Here is a 16,035-nt window from a genome sequence, read left to right on the forward strand (position 1 = left end):
GCAAGAGAATCACTTGAGGTCAGGAGTTTGTGACCAACCTGGCCAACATGGTAAAACCCCCATCTCTACTAAAAAAACAAAAAAAAAAAAAAAAAAAATTAGCTAGGCATGATGACATGCACCTGTAATCCCAGCTATGTGGGAGGCTGAGGCAGGAGAATTGCTTGAATCTCGGAGGTGGAGGTTGTGGTGGGCCGAGATCTCACCATTGCACCACTGCACTCCAGTCTGGGCAATAAAGTGAGATTCTGTCCAAAAAAAAAAAGAGAGAGAGTGAGAGAGAGAGAAAGAGAGAAAGAGAAAAGAAGGAAGGAAAGAGAAAGAAAGAAAGAAAGAAAGAAAGAAAGAAAGAAAGAAAGAAAGAAAGAAAGAAAGAGAAAGAAAGAAAAAGAAAATGCTGAACAAGATATAGAGACAACATACAGCTGGGCCAGCATATGACATCTGATAGTGGGGAGATGTGGGGCTGGGTCCTGAATCTGAGGGTAATTAATTCCCCATAACTTCTTTTCCTAATCTGTAAAAGGATAGTGACAGTGAGACACTTTTTCCTTTGCCTTTCTGAGTGTGTCAACTACTTCCTACCTGTCCAGCCTAATACACAGGCATATTGTCTTGGTGGGGGTGGAGATCTGAGAAGGAGATTAGAATTTGTGTCCGAAGGTTTACAAAAAGGAAGAAGAAGTCAATATTTAGATTCTGACATTCAAGATGGAGTTATGTAGCAAGACCATTGCTATCAGATAGTATTTCTATTTTCCTTTATCCACTCTCACCCTGCCGTCTCCCCACACCTCACAGTAGCATGAGAAAAACCAGATATGGAAGTTTCAGGTCATAAAAATGATCTTATAATTTAGAAAATAGGCCTTGTTCCTATGACAGCCAGGCCATGAGGCTTAGAGCTCTGTGGTAGAATGAGGATATGTTAGGGAAAAGCAAAGAAAATTGCTCCCCTCTTCGGCTGAGGACATTATAAAAAGGAGAGCAAGAAAGAGAAGAGAGAAATGGGCTTGAGGTGAGTGCAGAGAAGGGGTGCATGGATCCCGAGGGCAAGGAGAGGAGCTTCTTTCAATTTCCCTCCTTTCAACTACTTTGAGACAAGGGTTGTCACTGGGCGGTAGGAAAGGGGAGGGACAGATGCAGTTTCAATAGATGTGGGTGGGGCCAAGGCCACAGAACCCAGAAAAACAACTCATCCGCATTCGTTTCCTCACTGACTATAAAAGAATAGAGAAGGAAGGGCTTCAGTGACCGGCTGCCTGGCTGACTTACAGCAGTCAGACTCTGACAGGATCATGGCTATGATGGAGGCCCAGGGGGGACCCAGCCCGGGGCAGACCTGCGTGCTGATCCTGATCTTCACCGTGCTCCTGCAGTCTCTCTGTGCGGCTGTAACTTACGTGTACTTCACCAACGAGCTGAAGCAGGTCAGTGCAGGACAGTGCACTCGGTCTCGGGGGCGCTTAGCAACTGTCTGGTAACCTGCTCCTCCTTTGCATGTCAGCTTGCTCCTCTCTGAAGACTTCACTGCTTCCTTTCTCAGTGGGAACACTCTAACTGCTAAATTGCATAATCACTGAGGTCCTCGCAAAAGTGTAAGTTCAAGACATTGTGTAAACTAAGTGCAGTGACAGAACTGGCTCCACTAGTTACTAGCAGATGTGGGCAACAAAACTCCTGAGGGATTTTTTGTTTTTAAAAGTATGCATATTTTATAATATTAGCCATTGCAACTGTTCATGAAAGCTTTCTGCTAAATGCTTTATAGTTCTTTTGTTTTTCTTTTCCAAACTTTTATTTGTGCACATTCAATTGAAAAAGATAACTTTTACAGGTTCTTTGGTGCCCATATTCAGCATACAAAAATGTAAAAGACTATTCACAAATAAAACACATTGGCTCAAAATGGAAAAAAATAACAATGACAACAATAAAACAACCTAAGGTAGCGCACACTGTGACAGCTCTGCTTATGGGGACATGAAAATTACTGCGAAAATAAATAGAATGTCCTTTTGTAAAAGCAGCAATGGCATGTCTTGTAAACTTCCTTTTCTATGTTACAGCAAGGTTTGGAATAAAATCCACAGGGACTGGAGCTTACACGGCAGCCATGAATAAATAAAAGAGTTTGTTTCCTCAATTACCGTTGGTCCAGTTTTCCTTTTGAGTCCAAAGTGCACCAGGTTTGAAAAGGTGCTCAGTTAGAGATTCTAACCGATTAAGTGGTGAATGATAAAATTTCTTTCCTGCTTTCAAACACAAATGGGTAAATCTGTTCCACAGCAGTAGCAACAGCCTTTAAACAGGGCCTTGTTACTGTGATACTTCCTGCCGAAAAAAATCTGTAAGGTAGCTCTTAGAATCTTTATCCAATAGCACACAGCAGGATGAAGTTCAGGTTTGTAACTCACATGAGGTCTATTGTTCTTTGTGAATTCTGGCAAACAGATTTCTTTATTTTTTAGTTTTTTTATTTTACTTTAAGTTATGGGATACATGTGCAGAACGTGCAGGTTTGTTACATAGGTATACATGTGCCATGGTGGTTTGCTGCACCCATCAACCCATCACCTAGGTTGTAAGCCCCACATTCATTAGGTATTTGTCCTAATGCCCTCCCTCCCCTTGCCACCCACCCCCTGGCAAGCCCCAATGTGTGATGTTCCCCTCCCTGTGTCCATGTGTTCTCATTGTTCATTATAAGTGAGAACATGCAGTGTTTGGTTTTCTGTTCCTGTGTTAATTTGCTGAGAATGATAGTTTCCAGCTTTATCCGTGTCTCTGCAAAGGACATGATCTCATTCTTTTTTATGGCTACATAGTATTCCATACTATGTAGTATATATATATGTGCATATGTGGTATATGTATATGTAGTATGTGTATATGTGCCACATAAATTCTTTATCCAGTCTATCACTGATGAGCATTTGGGTTGATTCCAAGTCTTTGCTATTGTAAATGGTGCTGCAATAAACATATGTGTGCATGTGTCTCTATAGCAGAATGATTTATAACCCTTTGGGTGTATACCCTGTAATGGGATTGCTGGGTTGAATGGTATTTCTGGTTCTAGATCCTTGAGGAATTGCCATACTGTCTTCCAGGAAGTTCAACTTCCACAATGGTTGAACTAATTTATTCTCCCAGCAATGGTGTAAAAGCATTCCCGTTTCTCCACATCCTTCCAGCATCTGTTGTTTCCTGACTTTTTAATAACCACCATTCTAACTGGAGTGAGATGGTATCTCATTGTGATTTTGATTTGCATTTCTCGAATGACCAGTGATGATGAGCTTTTTTTCATGTTTGTTGGCTGCATAAATGTCTTCTTTGGAGAAGTATCTGTTCATATCTTTTGCCCACTTTTTGATGTGGTTGTTTGTTTTTTCTTCTTGTCAATTTGTTTTACAAGAAACAAATTCCTTGTGTATTCTGCATATTAGACCTTTGTCAGATGGGTAGATTGCAAAAATTTTCTCCAATTCCATAGGTTGCCTGTTACCTCTGATGATAGTTTCTTCTGCTGTGCAGAAGCTCTTTAGTTTAGTTAGATCCTATTTGTCAATTTTGACTTCTGTGCAATTCCTTTTGGTGTTTTAGTCATGAAGTTTTTGCCCATGCCTGTGTCTTGAATGGTATTGCCTAGGTTTTCTTCTGGGGTTTTTATGGTTTTAGGTTTTAAGTCTTTAATCCATCTTGAATTAATTATTGTAGAAGCTGTAAGGAAGGGGCCCAGTTTCTGTTTTCTACATATGGCTAGCCAGTTTTCCCAGCACCATTTATTAAATAGGGAATCCTTTCCCCATTGCTTGTTTTTGTCAGGTTTGTCAAAGATCAGGTGGTTGTAGACGTGTGGTGTTATTTCTGAGGCCTCTGTTCTGTTCCATTGGTCTGTATATCTGTTTTGGTACCAGTAGCATGCTGTTTTGGTTACTGTAGCCATCTTCCCTGCTTTTTTGTTGTTCTGGGTTGGAATTACAGTTCTTGACTCATGAATTCTTGAGGGTTAAGGTAGCTGTATCAGAGGTGTGTCTGCTTCTGTTCACTGGTATAACTCTGGGTCTAGCATGTGGTTCCCAAGTAACCACTAATACTAATACTTGTGGTTCACTAAATACTTATTGAATGAACGAACAGCCTTTGCAAATGCGGTAGGCACCACGAATATGCAGGCAACAAGGGCAGAGTCAGGCTCAACCCAAAGCCAGGCTCTAAATCACTGAACACTCCCGTTTTGTATTCCAGATGTAGCTAGTCCTGGTGAACTTTCACACCTTTGAAATGTTTTGCTTTCAGGTATGAGGCATTCCTGTTTTGACAATAAGTGAGAATACAAAGGACTGGCATTCTGCCTATTCCTGGGGCACAGGCATGTCATGGGTAAAATCCATAATAAAGAAATTATCAAATAGAAACAGCTATTCATGATAAAACAATTGAAAAGCAAACTGCCAGTCTCTGCCTATGGATAGTCCATGTCCAAATTGAGGTATCTTTGACAGAAAAAACAAACAAACACTTAGTGCCACTTTAATTTATGATTTTCTCAATGAAAATCCCTGGTACTATGACTCCAAAATTGCTGAAAATAAACCAACTCAGTTTTGGACTTCTAATATATATTTTAACTCATTGTATATTAAATAGTAGAGAATTATGAGCTACAAGGAACTTCAGATCCATCCCCCACCACCACAACCACATTTTTACAGATGAGGAGACAACAAATAATGTACTCACATTCAGACAAGGCTTTGGAGGCAGTGCTGGGGTGACTAGCACCCAGGTCTGTAGGCTCTTCCCTCCATAGTGGGATGTCCACAGGGTTAACCTATGTGCACCTTGTAATGTACAGTGCTTGCACAGTCCATCCTGTAGCACCAACTCTGTCAGCTGACTAGGAAATGAAAGACTAAGGATCTCAGAAAAGTATAAATTGTGCAAAAGACATAGAGTGGTAACTATTTGCTAGGGAAATACAGTTTGCATATCCTGTGGAGTGTAAGTTTGGTTATCTCAATCAGTCGGAAATTTTTCTTTTGGAAATGGATGAGGCAGACTCTTGTTTTATTTGCAAGTAATTATGAAAATTATGGCTACCATTAGATGACCAGTAAAGTCAGGTTTATTGTAGGCACATTTAGAAAAGAGTTTCTTTTGTAACAAAAAAAAAATTCATGAAACTATAGTCATACATTTAGCTTTAAGTCTATACGAGAGACTGGCACCAATTTGGAGCCAGAATTTCCTAACCTTTCTTAACTTTACAGCATAAACAGAGTAAAGCTGTTACTCCATACACAAGTAGCTCCATCAGTTTGCTCACATTGCAAGTTGGACTAATTTTAAGATTGAATCAACCAGTTATTTACTCGACTGACTCATGCAATTGTCTGTATATATAATCAAATTTCTTTTTCAATTCTACTATAAAAATGGAAATTTCATATAAGGCTTAAGATTTTCCCACTTGCACACATTTTTCCTAATTACATTTTGACATATGAATACATGTACATTAGGCATGCAGAAGAATTCATTGAGAGTGCAAGAAAGCTAGGAGAATTACAGATATTGAGCAATTACTGTGTACCAGGAACTTTGAAAAGTATTGCCTGATTTCAATTCTCATAACAATTCTATAACGTAAGTATAATTACCCCATATTATAGATGAACAAACTAAGGCTGAGGTGAAGTTAAGAGATTTGTTCAAGATTATAAAACTAGTAAAAGGTAAAGCCTGATTTTGAACCCAGGCATGAAGGAGGTACTCAATAAATTGAAGCACCTACTTTTTTTTACAATACACTTTTTTCAATACATTGCAATGCTATTTTTATAGTAGCATTGTAATTACTGCTGAAAAGTCTCCTGAAGGTGTCACTTTCTTCGTCAGAAATTTTCCAAAGGGAAAATATATTTGAATCTTCTGTGTAGACTTTGGAAAAGTATATTCAACATAAGTATTAATTTCTTAAAACTGAATACAGGCTCCACTTTGGCTGGTGAAATTTTGCAGAAGATACAGTCTGCAAGGATTATACGGTGTAAGGGTTAAGGAAGGCTTCATAACATTGGATTGGATCTTCATAAATAAGCCTGTAGACCAGCAAACATGAACAACAAATATGGGCTGAGCTCCCAAAGTCTGTGTCCCTCTGAGAAGGTTTTATGATAAGGGAATGACCTATCACTGTGGCATCATAGATGGGAAGGAAAAAGGAGAAGGGATTCCTCTCCACAGATCTCCATAAATGATCCTTTATGCTATTTGCAGTTTGCAGAAAATGATTGCCAGAGACTAATGTCTGGGCAGCAGAGAGGGTCAGTGCTGCCATCTTGAAGTCTACCTTACTGAGTCTACCCTACTGACCTCAAGCCCCATCAAGGACTGGTTGACCCTGGCCTAGACAACCACCATGTTTGTAACAGCACCAAGAGCAGTCACCATGGAAATCCACTTTTCAGAACCAAGGGCTTCTGGAGCTGAAGAACAGGCACCCAGTGCAAGAGCTTTCTTTTCAGAGGCACGCAAATGAAAATAACCCCCACACGCTACCTTCCGCCCCCAGTGCCCAGGTGTGGTTAGTTAGAGAATATAGCCTCAGCCTGTGATATGCTGCAGGAAACTCATACTTTGAAGTGGAAAGGATGGGAGGAGGCGGGGGGAGACATATCATCTTAATTATCATTCTTGGAATAACCACAGCACCCCACGTCAACCCACCATGTGTCTAAGTCACCAGCATTGGCCAAGTTCTATAGAAGAAACTACCAAAATTCATGATGTAGGAACCATGTGAGGGTGGAGAGGGAGACTGAGGCTTCCTCTCTGGGTTTCTACTGTTCAGAAAACAGTATTTATGCATAAAAAGGTCTAGAAAGAGAAACACTAAAATGACAATGTGATCTCTAGATGGTATGATTATGGGTGCTTTTTTTCTTTTTATTTTTCTATATTTTACAAATTTTCTACAGGGAATGTCATAAAAATATCCATGCTATCCATATGTAATTTTCATACAGATTTAAAGAACACAACATTTTTATATAGTCTTATGAGAAAACAACCATACTCAAAATTATGCACACACATAGTGTGATCTCACCCCTGTAAACAAGAGAGATCATCCAAAGGTTAACTAGGAGGTGGGAATATAGCTGCCGTTAGTGGTTGTTTCCGTTTTTTGTTTGTTTGTTTTTGTGATTTACTTATTTAGTTTTTGAAGGGTTTTTTTTTTTTTTCTTTTAGAAAAGTGTTCGTTACTTTTCCATGCTTCCCAGCTTGCCTGTGTATCCTGAATGTATCCAGGCTTTATAAACTCCTGGGTAATAATGTAGCTACATTAGCTTGTCAACCTCCCATCCACTTATGCCCAGGACCTTACTCAATTTTCCAGGTTCCTCCCACCTCCTCCTGAAAGTATTTCTGGAAAATACCAGAAGGGATCACAGGCTGTAGCCATCAATTGGTACTAAAGTGTCCTGTGGCTCAAGCTCCACTACCACCATCCATGTCAAATTCCACCTCAGTTGACAAGTTGTTGCCTGCTGCCATTACTGCCTGATCACAGGCAGCTGTCAACTCTGCATCTTGCCCCTCATGGCTGGAGCCTCCCATCTTCAGCCATTTCCTGCTGAGAGAGCTTACAGCTGGTGTGAAGTAAAAAGGCATACTTCTCCCTCCTTTCTGTGTCATGCACACCTTTTTGCCCCAACAAGTTAGAGAGACTTGTGAGCCTGCTTGTGCAGTGTAATCAAAACGAAACTTGGCCATACTCCACTCATACTGGGTGAACTGGGACAGTGTCCAGGGAAAGTTCGCTCTTCCTGGAACTACCCTCAGGCCTTGTAGCTGATCCCAGTTTCTCGTCTCTTCCTTCATGATCCTTTCCCACAGTTTGCTAGACATGCTTTCATATTTCTGAATCACATGTGACTGAGTGCCTTCCTTGGAAAGGTTTTGCATCTCCCAAGTCAATTGGAGTTGCAACTAGATGTCTACAGGTGGGGCAGGCAGGGGCAAGGAAATGTACCTAAGTCCATGGCCAGTCATATCTCAACTCGGGCAGCCCCAGCTTCACCTCCAACTACATATACTACGGGAATGTTTTTCTCTTGTTGTTTAAAAGAGGAAGAAAGAAAATAAACATTTGTTTAAAAGTAAATGAATGATCTATGACAGGGTGTGTGGAAGAAATTTATTAACTCAAGTTTGCACCTTTGCATTTGAGGGACCTTGACCAGATGTCCAAGGGTTACATGGCTGAGAACAGAACTGTGTGATTCTTGCTAGGACCGCTTATGAACAGTTCAGATATTCTGATTTAAAATGAGATGGTCTTTCTATAGAAAGGAGTGAATCATCATTCAATTTGATCCTCCCTTCAAGCTTTGCAGTACCTTAGTTCAAATAACAGATTAAAATTGCCATTTTCTCATTTATTTCCCCAGGTAGAGTCAATTCAGCAGATTTTTTCAGGGAAATAACGTCTCTTCCATCCTACTTGTTAAAACAAAAACAAAACAGAAGAGAAAATCCTTCTGGCTTTGTTTGGACCTTCTGTTTCCTGTATTTCTTGATTAAACAATGATCAGCCTGAAGAGTTCTGGGTGGTTTGGGGTATGTGTGTTTGTGTGTGCTTATAACATCAAGCAAGGATTTGTTGATGAGAGTGAGGAGTTTGTTAACAATGATCTGGCTATTGCCATTGTTTACTTTCAATCAGAAACAGGGAGAAAACCTTCAAAGAGTGTTTAAAGTCTCTGCCAATAAATCCCTAGTTAGTGTAAACATTTAATGAAACAGCGTTCAGATTTCTAGCGGCAACATGGTCCAGATTCTGCCATCCAGAGGAGTAGAAATCAAATCAGTAACTAGAATCTACTTAGCTAGCCACAGCTCAGATCAAGAAACAGAACATGACCCCCTCCCAAAAGATTTGGCTGTTTTTTATTTAGGATCCTAAAATTTAAACTGACTCCACTACCAACCTTGTATCTAGGTAGGTTTCCAGCTTCAAAATGGGATACATACCGTGGCAGAGCTGGAAGAGACCTCAGAATCACTATAGTGAACTGGCTCGAAACTAATGAACAGACACAGGAACTAATGGAAGCAACTCGTCAAGAAAAGCACAGCTGTTTAGTAAGGGAGGCAGGGAAGGGCACTGTGACTCCAGATGCCTGACCCACACTTGGATCCTTTCCCTCTGACTCCAGATGCCTGACCCACACCTGCATCCTTTCCACCATATCCAGCTGCTTACTTTTATTCTCTTTCTCTCTTATTTTTTTAAGGACAAAGGAGAGCATGCTTACTTTTATTTCGAACAGGAACTTACTCAATGTGCCAAAACTTCTCTAAGTCTGCTATCAGTTTCTGTTGTCTTAACTTCCAAATGAACAAAAATAAAAAGCACTTAAGCAAAATACTGTGTTATATTCCATCTCAACTCAGATGCAGGACAAGTACTCCAAAAGTGGCATTGCTTGTTTCTTGAAAGAAGATGACAGTTCTTGGGATCCCAATGACGAAGACAGTATGAAGAGCCCCTGCTGGCAAGTCAAGTGGCAACTCCGTCAACTTGTTAGAAAGGTATGTAATCTCACCAGGAGACCTCACCAGTAGGCAGATAAGGCCGGAAGAATTCCTTAAAGTGAAGGAATCTTTAAGATAATCAAGCCTAGACTCTGCATTTTACAAATAAGAAAACTTAGGCCCAGAGTATTTAAGTAATTTTCCCCAAATTCATAGAACTAGGAAAATGGGGCATAGCACCAAAAGGCAGGGCCTGGCCGACTCCTGATCTAGAGTTCATTCCTCCGCCCCAGACAGACTCCACATCTAGTCTAATCTTTTGATCTCACATTATGGAAACTGAGGCACACACAGGGTAATGAAGAGAAGGTCACAAAGTCATAAAGAATGTGTGAGTTTTTTTTCATTAAAAAGATAAAGGAGATCAAATAATGATGTTTTATATTCTTCCCACATTGCCGATGTTTGGAACTAAATATTTATTTTTGTATGCATATAGAGATGAAGAAAGAGGAAAGTAAGAGGGAAGAAAGAGGAAAGGAAGGGAAGGGAAGAAAGAGATACTCTGAGAATTTGAAGGTGGTTTTTTCTTAATTTACAGCCAATAAATAACAAATTACAGAAAGTACCTGTTTATGGAAGTTGCTTAAACAGGACCTCCAGCAGAGGCATGTTAGTTAACGGTTTATTTTACTAAATGTGGCAGAGTGACAGATCAAATCAAGTTTCTTCTCTTAGGCTCTTCTTTCTTTGTAAAATGGCATTTAATAATATTTGCGGCCGGGTGTAGTGGCTCATGCCTATAATCCCAACACTTCAGAAGGCTGAGGCAGGCAGATCACCTGAGGTTAGGAGGTGAAGACCAGCCTAGCCAACATGGTGAAATCCCATCTCTACTAAAAATACAAAAATTAGCAAAGTGTGGTGTTGTGTGCCTGTACTCCCAGCTACTTGGGAGGCTGAGACAGGAGAATTGCTTGAACCCAAGAGGCAGAGGTTGCAGTGGGCTGAGATTGTGCCACTGCACTCCAGCCTGGGCAACAGAGCGTGACTCTACCTCAAAAACCAAAATAGATAAATAAATAAAGTAATAAATTGCTTCTGCCTATATAAAAATATGAGATGAGAACATGACTATCAAAATACTCTGTAAACTATGAAGTACCACATACACCACCATTGTTTAAAGACATTAACTGGGGGAATTCCCAGGGTAGGAGGAGAATGTGTTTCACACATGTTTGTAAGTCCATTGTTTGGTACTCTGCATCTGTTTCTCCATATAAATACTGTTATATTGGTGGTTAGGGATCAAGTTTATAATCCTGAACTGTTTTCACAGTAGAGCCCTGACATACGTAAGATGCTATTTCTATGGGAAGTGGAACTAGATTTCTTCCTAGGAGTCCTAGAAACATAGCTGCTCTGTGGCTGCCCTGGCAGCGTGGCCCCGGGCAGGGGGACCCACTCCACACAAGCTATATGGAAGCAGCTGTGATTCCACCACTGCAAATGACAGCGAGTGCTCAGGGGGCAAGGACCAGGAGACTAGGAAAAGCCTGGGCTGGAGAAGGGTCCTGAGGAAGCTGAGAAATGAAACTCCCAAGTTCCTGGGATAGGGGTTTGGGGAGGATGGAAGTGCAATTGTCCAGCAGGGGAGAGCGACTCAGAACTACGGTAGAAATCTGGAGACTGAGGAGAGGGCTGGGTGCTGTGGACAGGGAGTGGGGAGATAAGAGAAATAGTGAGGACATTTATTTTTCCTGCTATTCCTGCCATTCTCCCTCCCATTCTCACATCCTGCTGCCAACTAGAATAGCGAGAAGCTGGGAGAGAACACAGAGGGAATAGGTGAGAATGTGGGAAAAATAATTCTCTTTTTTTTTTTTTCAGGCACATTAGTCAAACGGACTTATTCCAGTAAATAACCTATGCCCATTATCTCATTTAATCATCATGACAGCTCTGAATAATAAGTTATTATTATCCTCTTAAATATATTTTTAAAATAGATGAATAAATTGAAGTTTAGATCAGTTAAATAGCTTGAGGAGTCTCACAGAGCCCGTAACTGAAACATCTGAATGCAGGGCATCCGGCCATGCTTCTAGTCACTCTTTTTATTTTGCCTCCCACATTGTAGGAAAGACCCTTTTCTTTCTCCTGCCTCTTCCCCTTCTTTCCTTCCTTTCTGTTGCAGAATAAGAGAAAGAGAGAATAGGAGTGGGAAAGAGAGACACACAGAGAGAAATGAGAGAGAGATAAGAGAGAATGCCGTGATTTTCTCTCACTCCCCTTTCCTGTATGTCAGTGACCAGAGAACTGATTACAGTCAGTCCACCACCACCAGCCCTGCCCCCATTATCTGGCATCAGGGCTTGAGGTGGAGGGAGAAGCAGAGAGCTTCTGCTTTGGGGTTGGAAGTACAGAGAACACAAGTTTCTGACAGTTGTAACATTAACTAGAGTGATTGGGAAAGAGGGCAGTGATGGGAGAAGGTGGCAGGAGGGACAGAGCTGAATTCAGAATCCGTGGATGAGCCAAGTCAGGATCTTCCCAGTTAATAGAAAGGTTTGATTTTCACTCTTTCTTACTAGTTTTCCCCATTGGTTAGTACAAAGGGAGGGGGAGGTTACTAGATATTTAGCAAATATATGGGAAGGTGGTAAAATATCTTTACGTTGAGAATGGCTCAGCCACATTCTCAGAAGTGAAAGAATGACACGGTGTTGTCAGGTTATACCTTGATAGGCTATGTATGTCTGTGGGCATCCTGAGAGAGAGGAAGTGTGCCCTACGTCTTGAGGATTGGGTCTGTCCAATAATTTTAAGCCTCTGGGCTCTGTTACACACACTCTGTTATAAGTGTGTGCACTTATACACACACACATGAAGGTGCACATACACCCCACACACAGAAAGTGACATGACATGGCTGCCACACCTATCAGCCACATTTGGCTGAACTCACATGGCAGATGATTTCTTCCTCCTGTACTGCTCCAGATGTGACCTTTCCAAGACTTCATCCAGCAACAGAAACTTCCCAGGCAGAGGACCATCCCTTGACTACTGTGTGGGGACAGTTATCTCAATATTCATCCCAGCTCCCACACCACCCCTTACAGACCCTATGCTTGACCAACTGAAAGCTTCCTAGATTGATAATGCATGTAGAAATTTCCTGTTAGACATCAGCAAGAAGATCCATAGGCATTCTATTGTCAGTTTAAATTTTTAGGGAAATTAACAAGCTTTATTCAATAATATTTGCAGATGATTTTGAGAACCTCTGAGGAAACCATTTCTACAGTTCAAGGTACTATCTTTTTTGTTGTTATTTTAATTTTTTACTATCGTCTTCATGACAGGTAGTGAATAGTTCTCCATTCTCCTCTCTGTTCTCATCCACTCATCCATCCTCTGATCTGCTGCTCTGTATCTCAAGCCACTTGTTGATTCTACTTCCCTCTTTACATTGGCAGCTAGGAAGCTCAGAACCAAATCTGTGGCCCACCTATGGTCAGAACTTTATTTCAGCTTAATTTTATTCTGCCCCATGAATTTTCCTTTCTCCTTAATTTCTTCACTTATTTGTTTCTACCTTCTAATGTGTTACAAACAAGCCATCTTAAATCATTTCTGGGAAATTGACAGAAATAAATGAAGTCCCTTAAAGTTACCCTTCTTTGTTTCAGGCCACCACTGGGTTCCAGGTCTTTCTTTATGAAAGCCTCCTCCTCCATCATCCTTTCCCAACAATCTTTCTACCCATCCACGATCCTCATCCTGTGGTCTTCATGCCACACCACCCTCTTGTTCATGGTCAGCAGCCTTCTCACGACCCACCTCTCTGTTCAGTACTATTGCCCAGGCTGGCTTCTTTAGCCTTCCATCTGGCACTCCCTCATCCTTCACAGCTCATGTAATTGTCACCTCTTCAGAGAGGGCTTCTGTGGACACCTTTCTAAGTAAATTCCCTGCACTCTGTTATTTTTATCACTCGTACCTTGTTCATTTCCTTTCAGTTGCTTTTTAAATGTTATTCTTTTCCAATGCAATAAACTTCTTCATCACTTGGCACCCCCATTTTCCTTTATTAAATATGTTTTCTTAAATGTAAAGGACAGAATCTGGTCCTGGGGTCTAAGCCTTCTTTCTTATCATTTCTCCAAAGATGAGAGCAGTAGTCAGAATGTTGAACACTCCACCTGTTCAGATGATTCATACCAGATTAATGTTCTACAGCAGATAGATGCATGTACTGTTTTCAGTGTTGGAAGAATAAAATTCTTTGTTATTCATCTCAGTAAAGTGAAACACTACTCTGTATACTCAGATATATCCATGGTACCTCAATATACATATTTGCAAGTTTCTTTTCTGGCAGGTGTTTAATATAACCAGTAGAAAATTTCCTCTTTTAAAATTTTGCTTTCAAATCTAGGCTTTCCTATCCATATGCTGGAAATGACCTTAACAAATCTGTTGCCCAGGCTGGAGCGCAGTGGTGCGATCATGGCTCACTGCAGCCTCAACTTCCTGGCCTCAAGCAATCCTCCCACCTCAGCTTCCCGAATAGTAGGGCTATAGGCACAGGCCAACACACCTGGCTGATTTTTCTATTTTTTGTAGAGACAAGGTTTCACTATGTTGCCCAGGCTAATCTCAAACTCTTAGGCTAAGTGATCCACCTATCTTGGCCTTCAAATTATCACTTTCTAATTCATATTTTCTGTAGAAGGCTGTAAGTCCCTTGAGGACATGGTCAGTGAAGTCAGTGATTAATATTTGTGGCCCTTTAGGGTGTAGTGCCTTACCCTAGCACTGTCTGTTTGATGAAAGAATATAATTTATCTTACAACCAAAGTAAGCACTCTTGGGAAGTTTGAACTGATTTTTTAGTGAAAGTCATTTGTTACATTTCTTTTCCATTTAAAAAAAAATTTTTTTTTACTTTTTATTTTTTGATGGAGTCTCACTCTGTCGCCCAGGCTGGAGTGCAGTGGTGCAATCTCTGCTCACTGCAAGCTCCGCCTCCTGGGTTCACACCGTTCTTCTGCCTCAGCCTCCTGAGTAGCTGGGACTATAGGCTCCCGCCACCACGACTGGCTAATTTTTTTGTATTTTCAGTAGAGACTGGGTTGCACCGTGTTAGCCAGGATGGTCTCGATCTCCTGACATAATCCGCCCACCTCAGCCTCCCAAAGTGCTGGGATTACAGGCATGAGCCACCGCACCCAGCCTACATTTCTGTTTCTTTAAGGCTACTCCAAAATACTTTGGACGGTGATCAATAAATGTTATTTGTTTATTGTGATCCAGTGAATTCGCAACTTATATGCTTGTGTACTCAGTATCATAACCAGAATGTCAATTCCTGTTCTTTCTTTTTGGAGTGGAAGGGTGGTTGCAGGATAACTGTTGGATACCAGTTTGCCGCATCTAAGGGCAATTGTTATAATTGCTACTGCTTTAGAATCTGCAGTAGTTAGCATAGAGAAAGGAAAATTGAGATGACAAAAATTGGTACCACTGTTTATTTCCATATATATTTCCATATATAATCATATATATATTTATCCATATATATGGAAATATATTTATTTCCATATATATTTATTTGGAATTATATATTTCCATATATAATTCAAGGTGGAAATTTGCCAATACGTGGTTATTTGCACACTTTAACTCAGCAGCATTATTACATGTCTACAGTTATTGCTTTATATTTTTGGAAAAGGGATAGAATCTTCACTTTGTTGTATTCTCTTTGGACCTTACCTGTGAGACACTGATAAATTATAATCCATGTTACTGCTTATTCTTCTGGTGTAAAGTACTTTTCAAGTTGATCATAAGCTGAGGTAGGTTGATCATAATAATATCAAAATGTTATTTTTATGAAAACTCGTGGAATCAACTTTGGAAGCCCAGTATGCTTACAATGGCTGATTGACAATTGACAACACCTATGAACAGCAATGTATTTGAGAACTAGTTTGGCAAGTGTTGATGATTCTTTATCATTTCTCTTTTAGAAAAGCAACAAAATATTTCTCCCCTAGTGAGAGAAAGAGGTCCTCAGAGAGTAGCAGCTCACATAACTGGGACCAGAGGAAGAAGCAACACATTGTCTTCTCCTAGTAAGAAAAACAACAAATAAGTGACTTAAGGGAAAATAATGGAAGGATTGTGCCAAGTAACTTATTTTTTAAATAATTTTACCTGAAATGTTTATATGGCTATCTACAAAATGCTCAGTATTAATCAGATCTCAGATTGACTGTTTTCAGATGCAAGATTACAGACAAATAGCTCAATTACTGCCATGACATAACTGGCCTCAGGAAAATTACAAAGTGGGAGAATTGGGTTTTTGCAGTTGCCAGGATCCCATTTTTTTTTTTTTTCCTTCTTTGGAGTAATTTCCCTTTCTTTCTTTCTTTCTTTCTTTCTTTCTTTCTTTCTTTCTTTCTT

General features: G+C 40.4%; 1 protein-coding gene across 4 annotated transcripts in view; it reads left to right on the forward strand.

Annotated features, from left to right (window-relative positions):
- Positions 1 to 1,172: 1,172 nt before the first annotated feature.
- The window catches only part of TNFSF10 (TNF superfamily member 10), an 18,404-nt gene continuing 3,541 nt past the window's right edge, over positions 1,173 to 16,035 (forward strand). The window contains exons 1-4 of one of the 4 annotated variants that reach the window (XM_023213441.2): positions 1,181 to 1,430; positions 9,472 to 9,609; positions 12,829 to 12,871; positions 15,597 to 15,701. In XM_023213441.2, the coding sequence (XP_023069209.1) occupies positions 1,299 to 1,430; positions 9,472 to 9,609; positions 12,829 to 12,871; positions 15,597 to 15,701 (418 nt within the window). In that variant the 5' untranslated portion in view covers positions 1,181 to 1,298. The other 3 variants (XM_023213442.1, XM_023213444.2, XM_023213443.2) reach the window with 3 other exon arrangements.

The sequence above is a fragment of the Piliocolobus tephrosceles genome, chromosome 2 (genome assembly GCF_002776525.5).
Source record: "Piliocolobus tephrosceles isolate RC106 chromosome 2, ASM277652v3, whole genome shotgun sequence".
Classification (NCBI taxonomy): Eukaryota; Metazoa; Chordata; class Mammalia; order Primates; family Cercopithecidae; genus Piliocolobus; species Piliocolobus tephrosceles.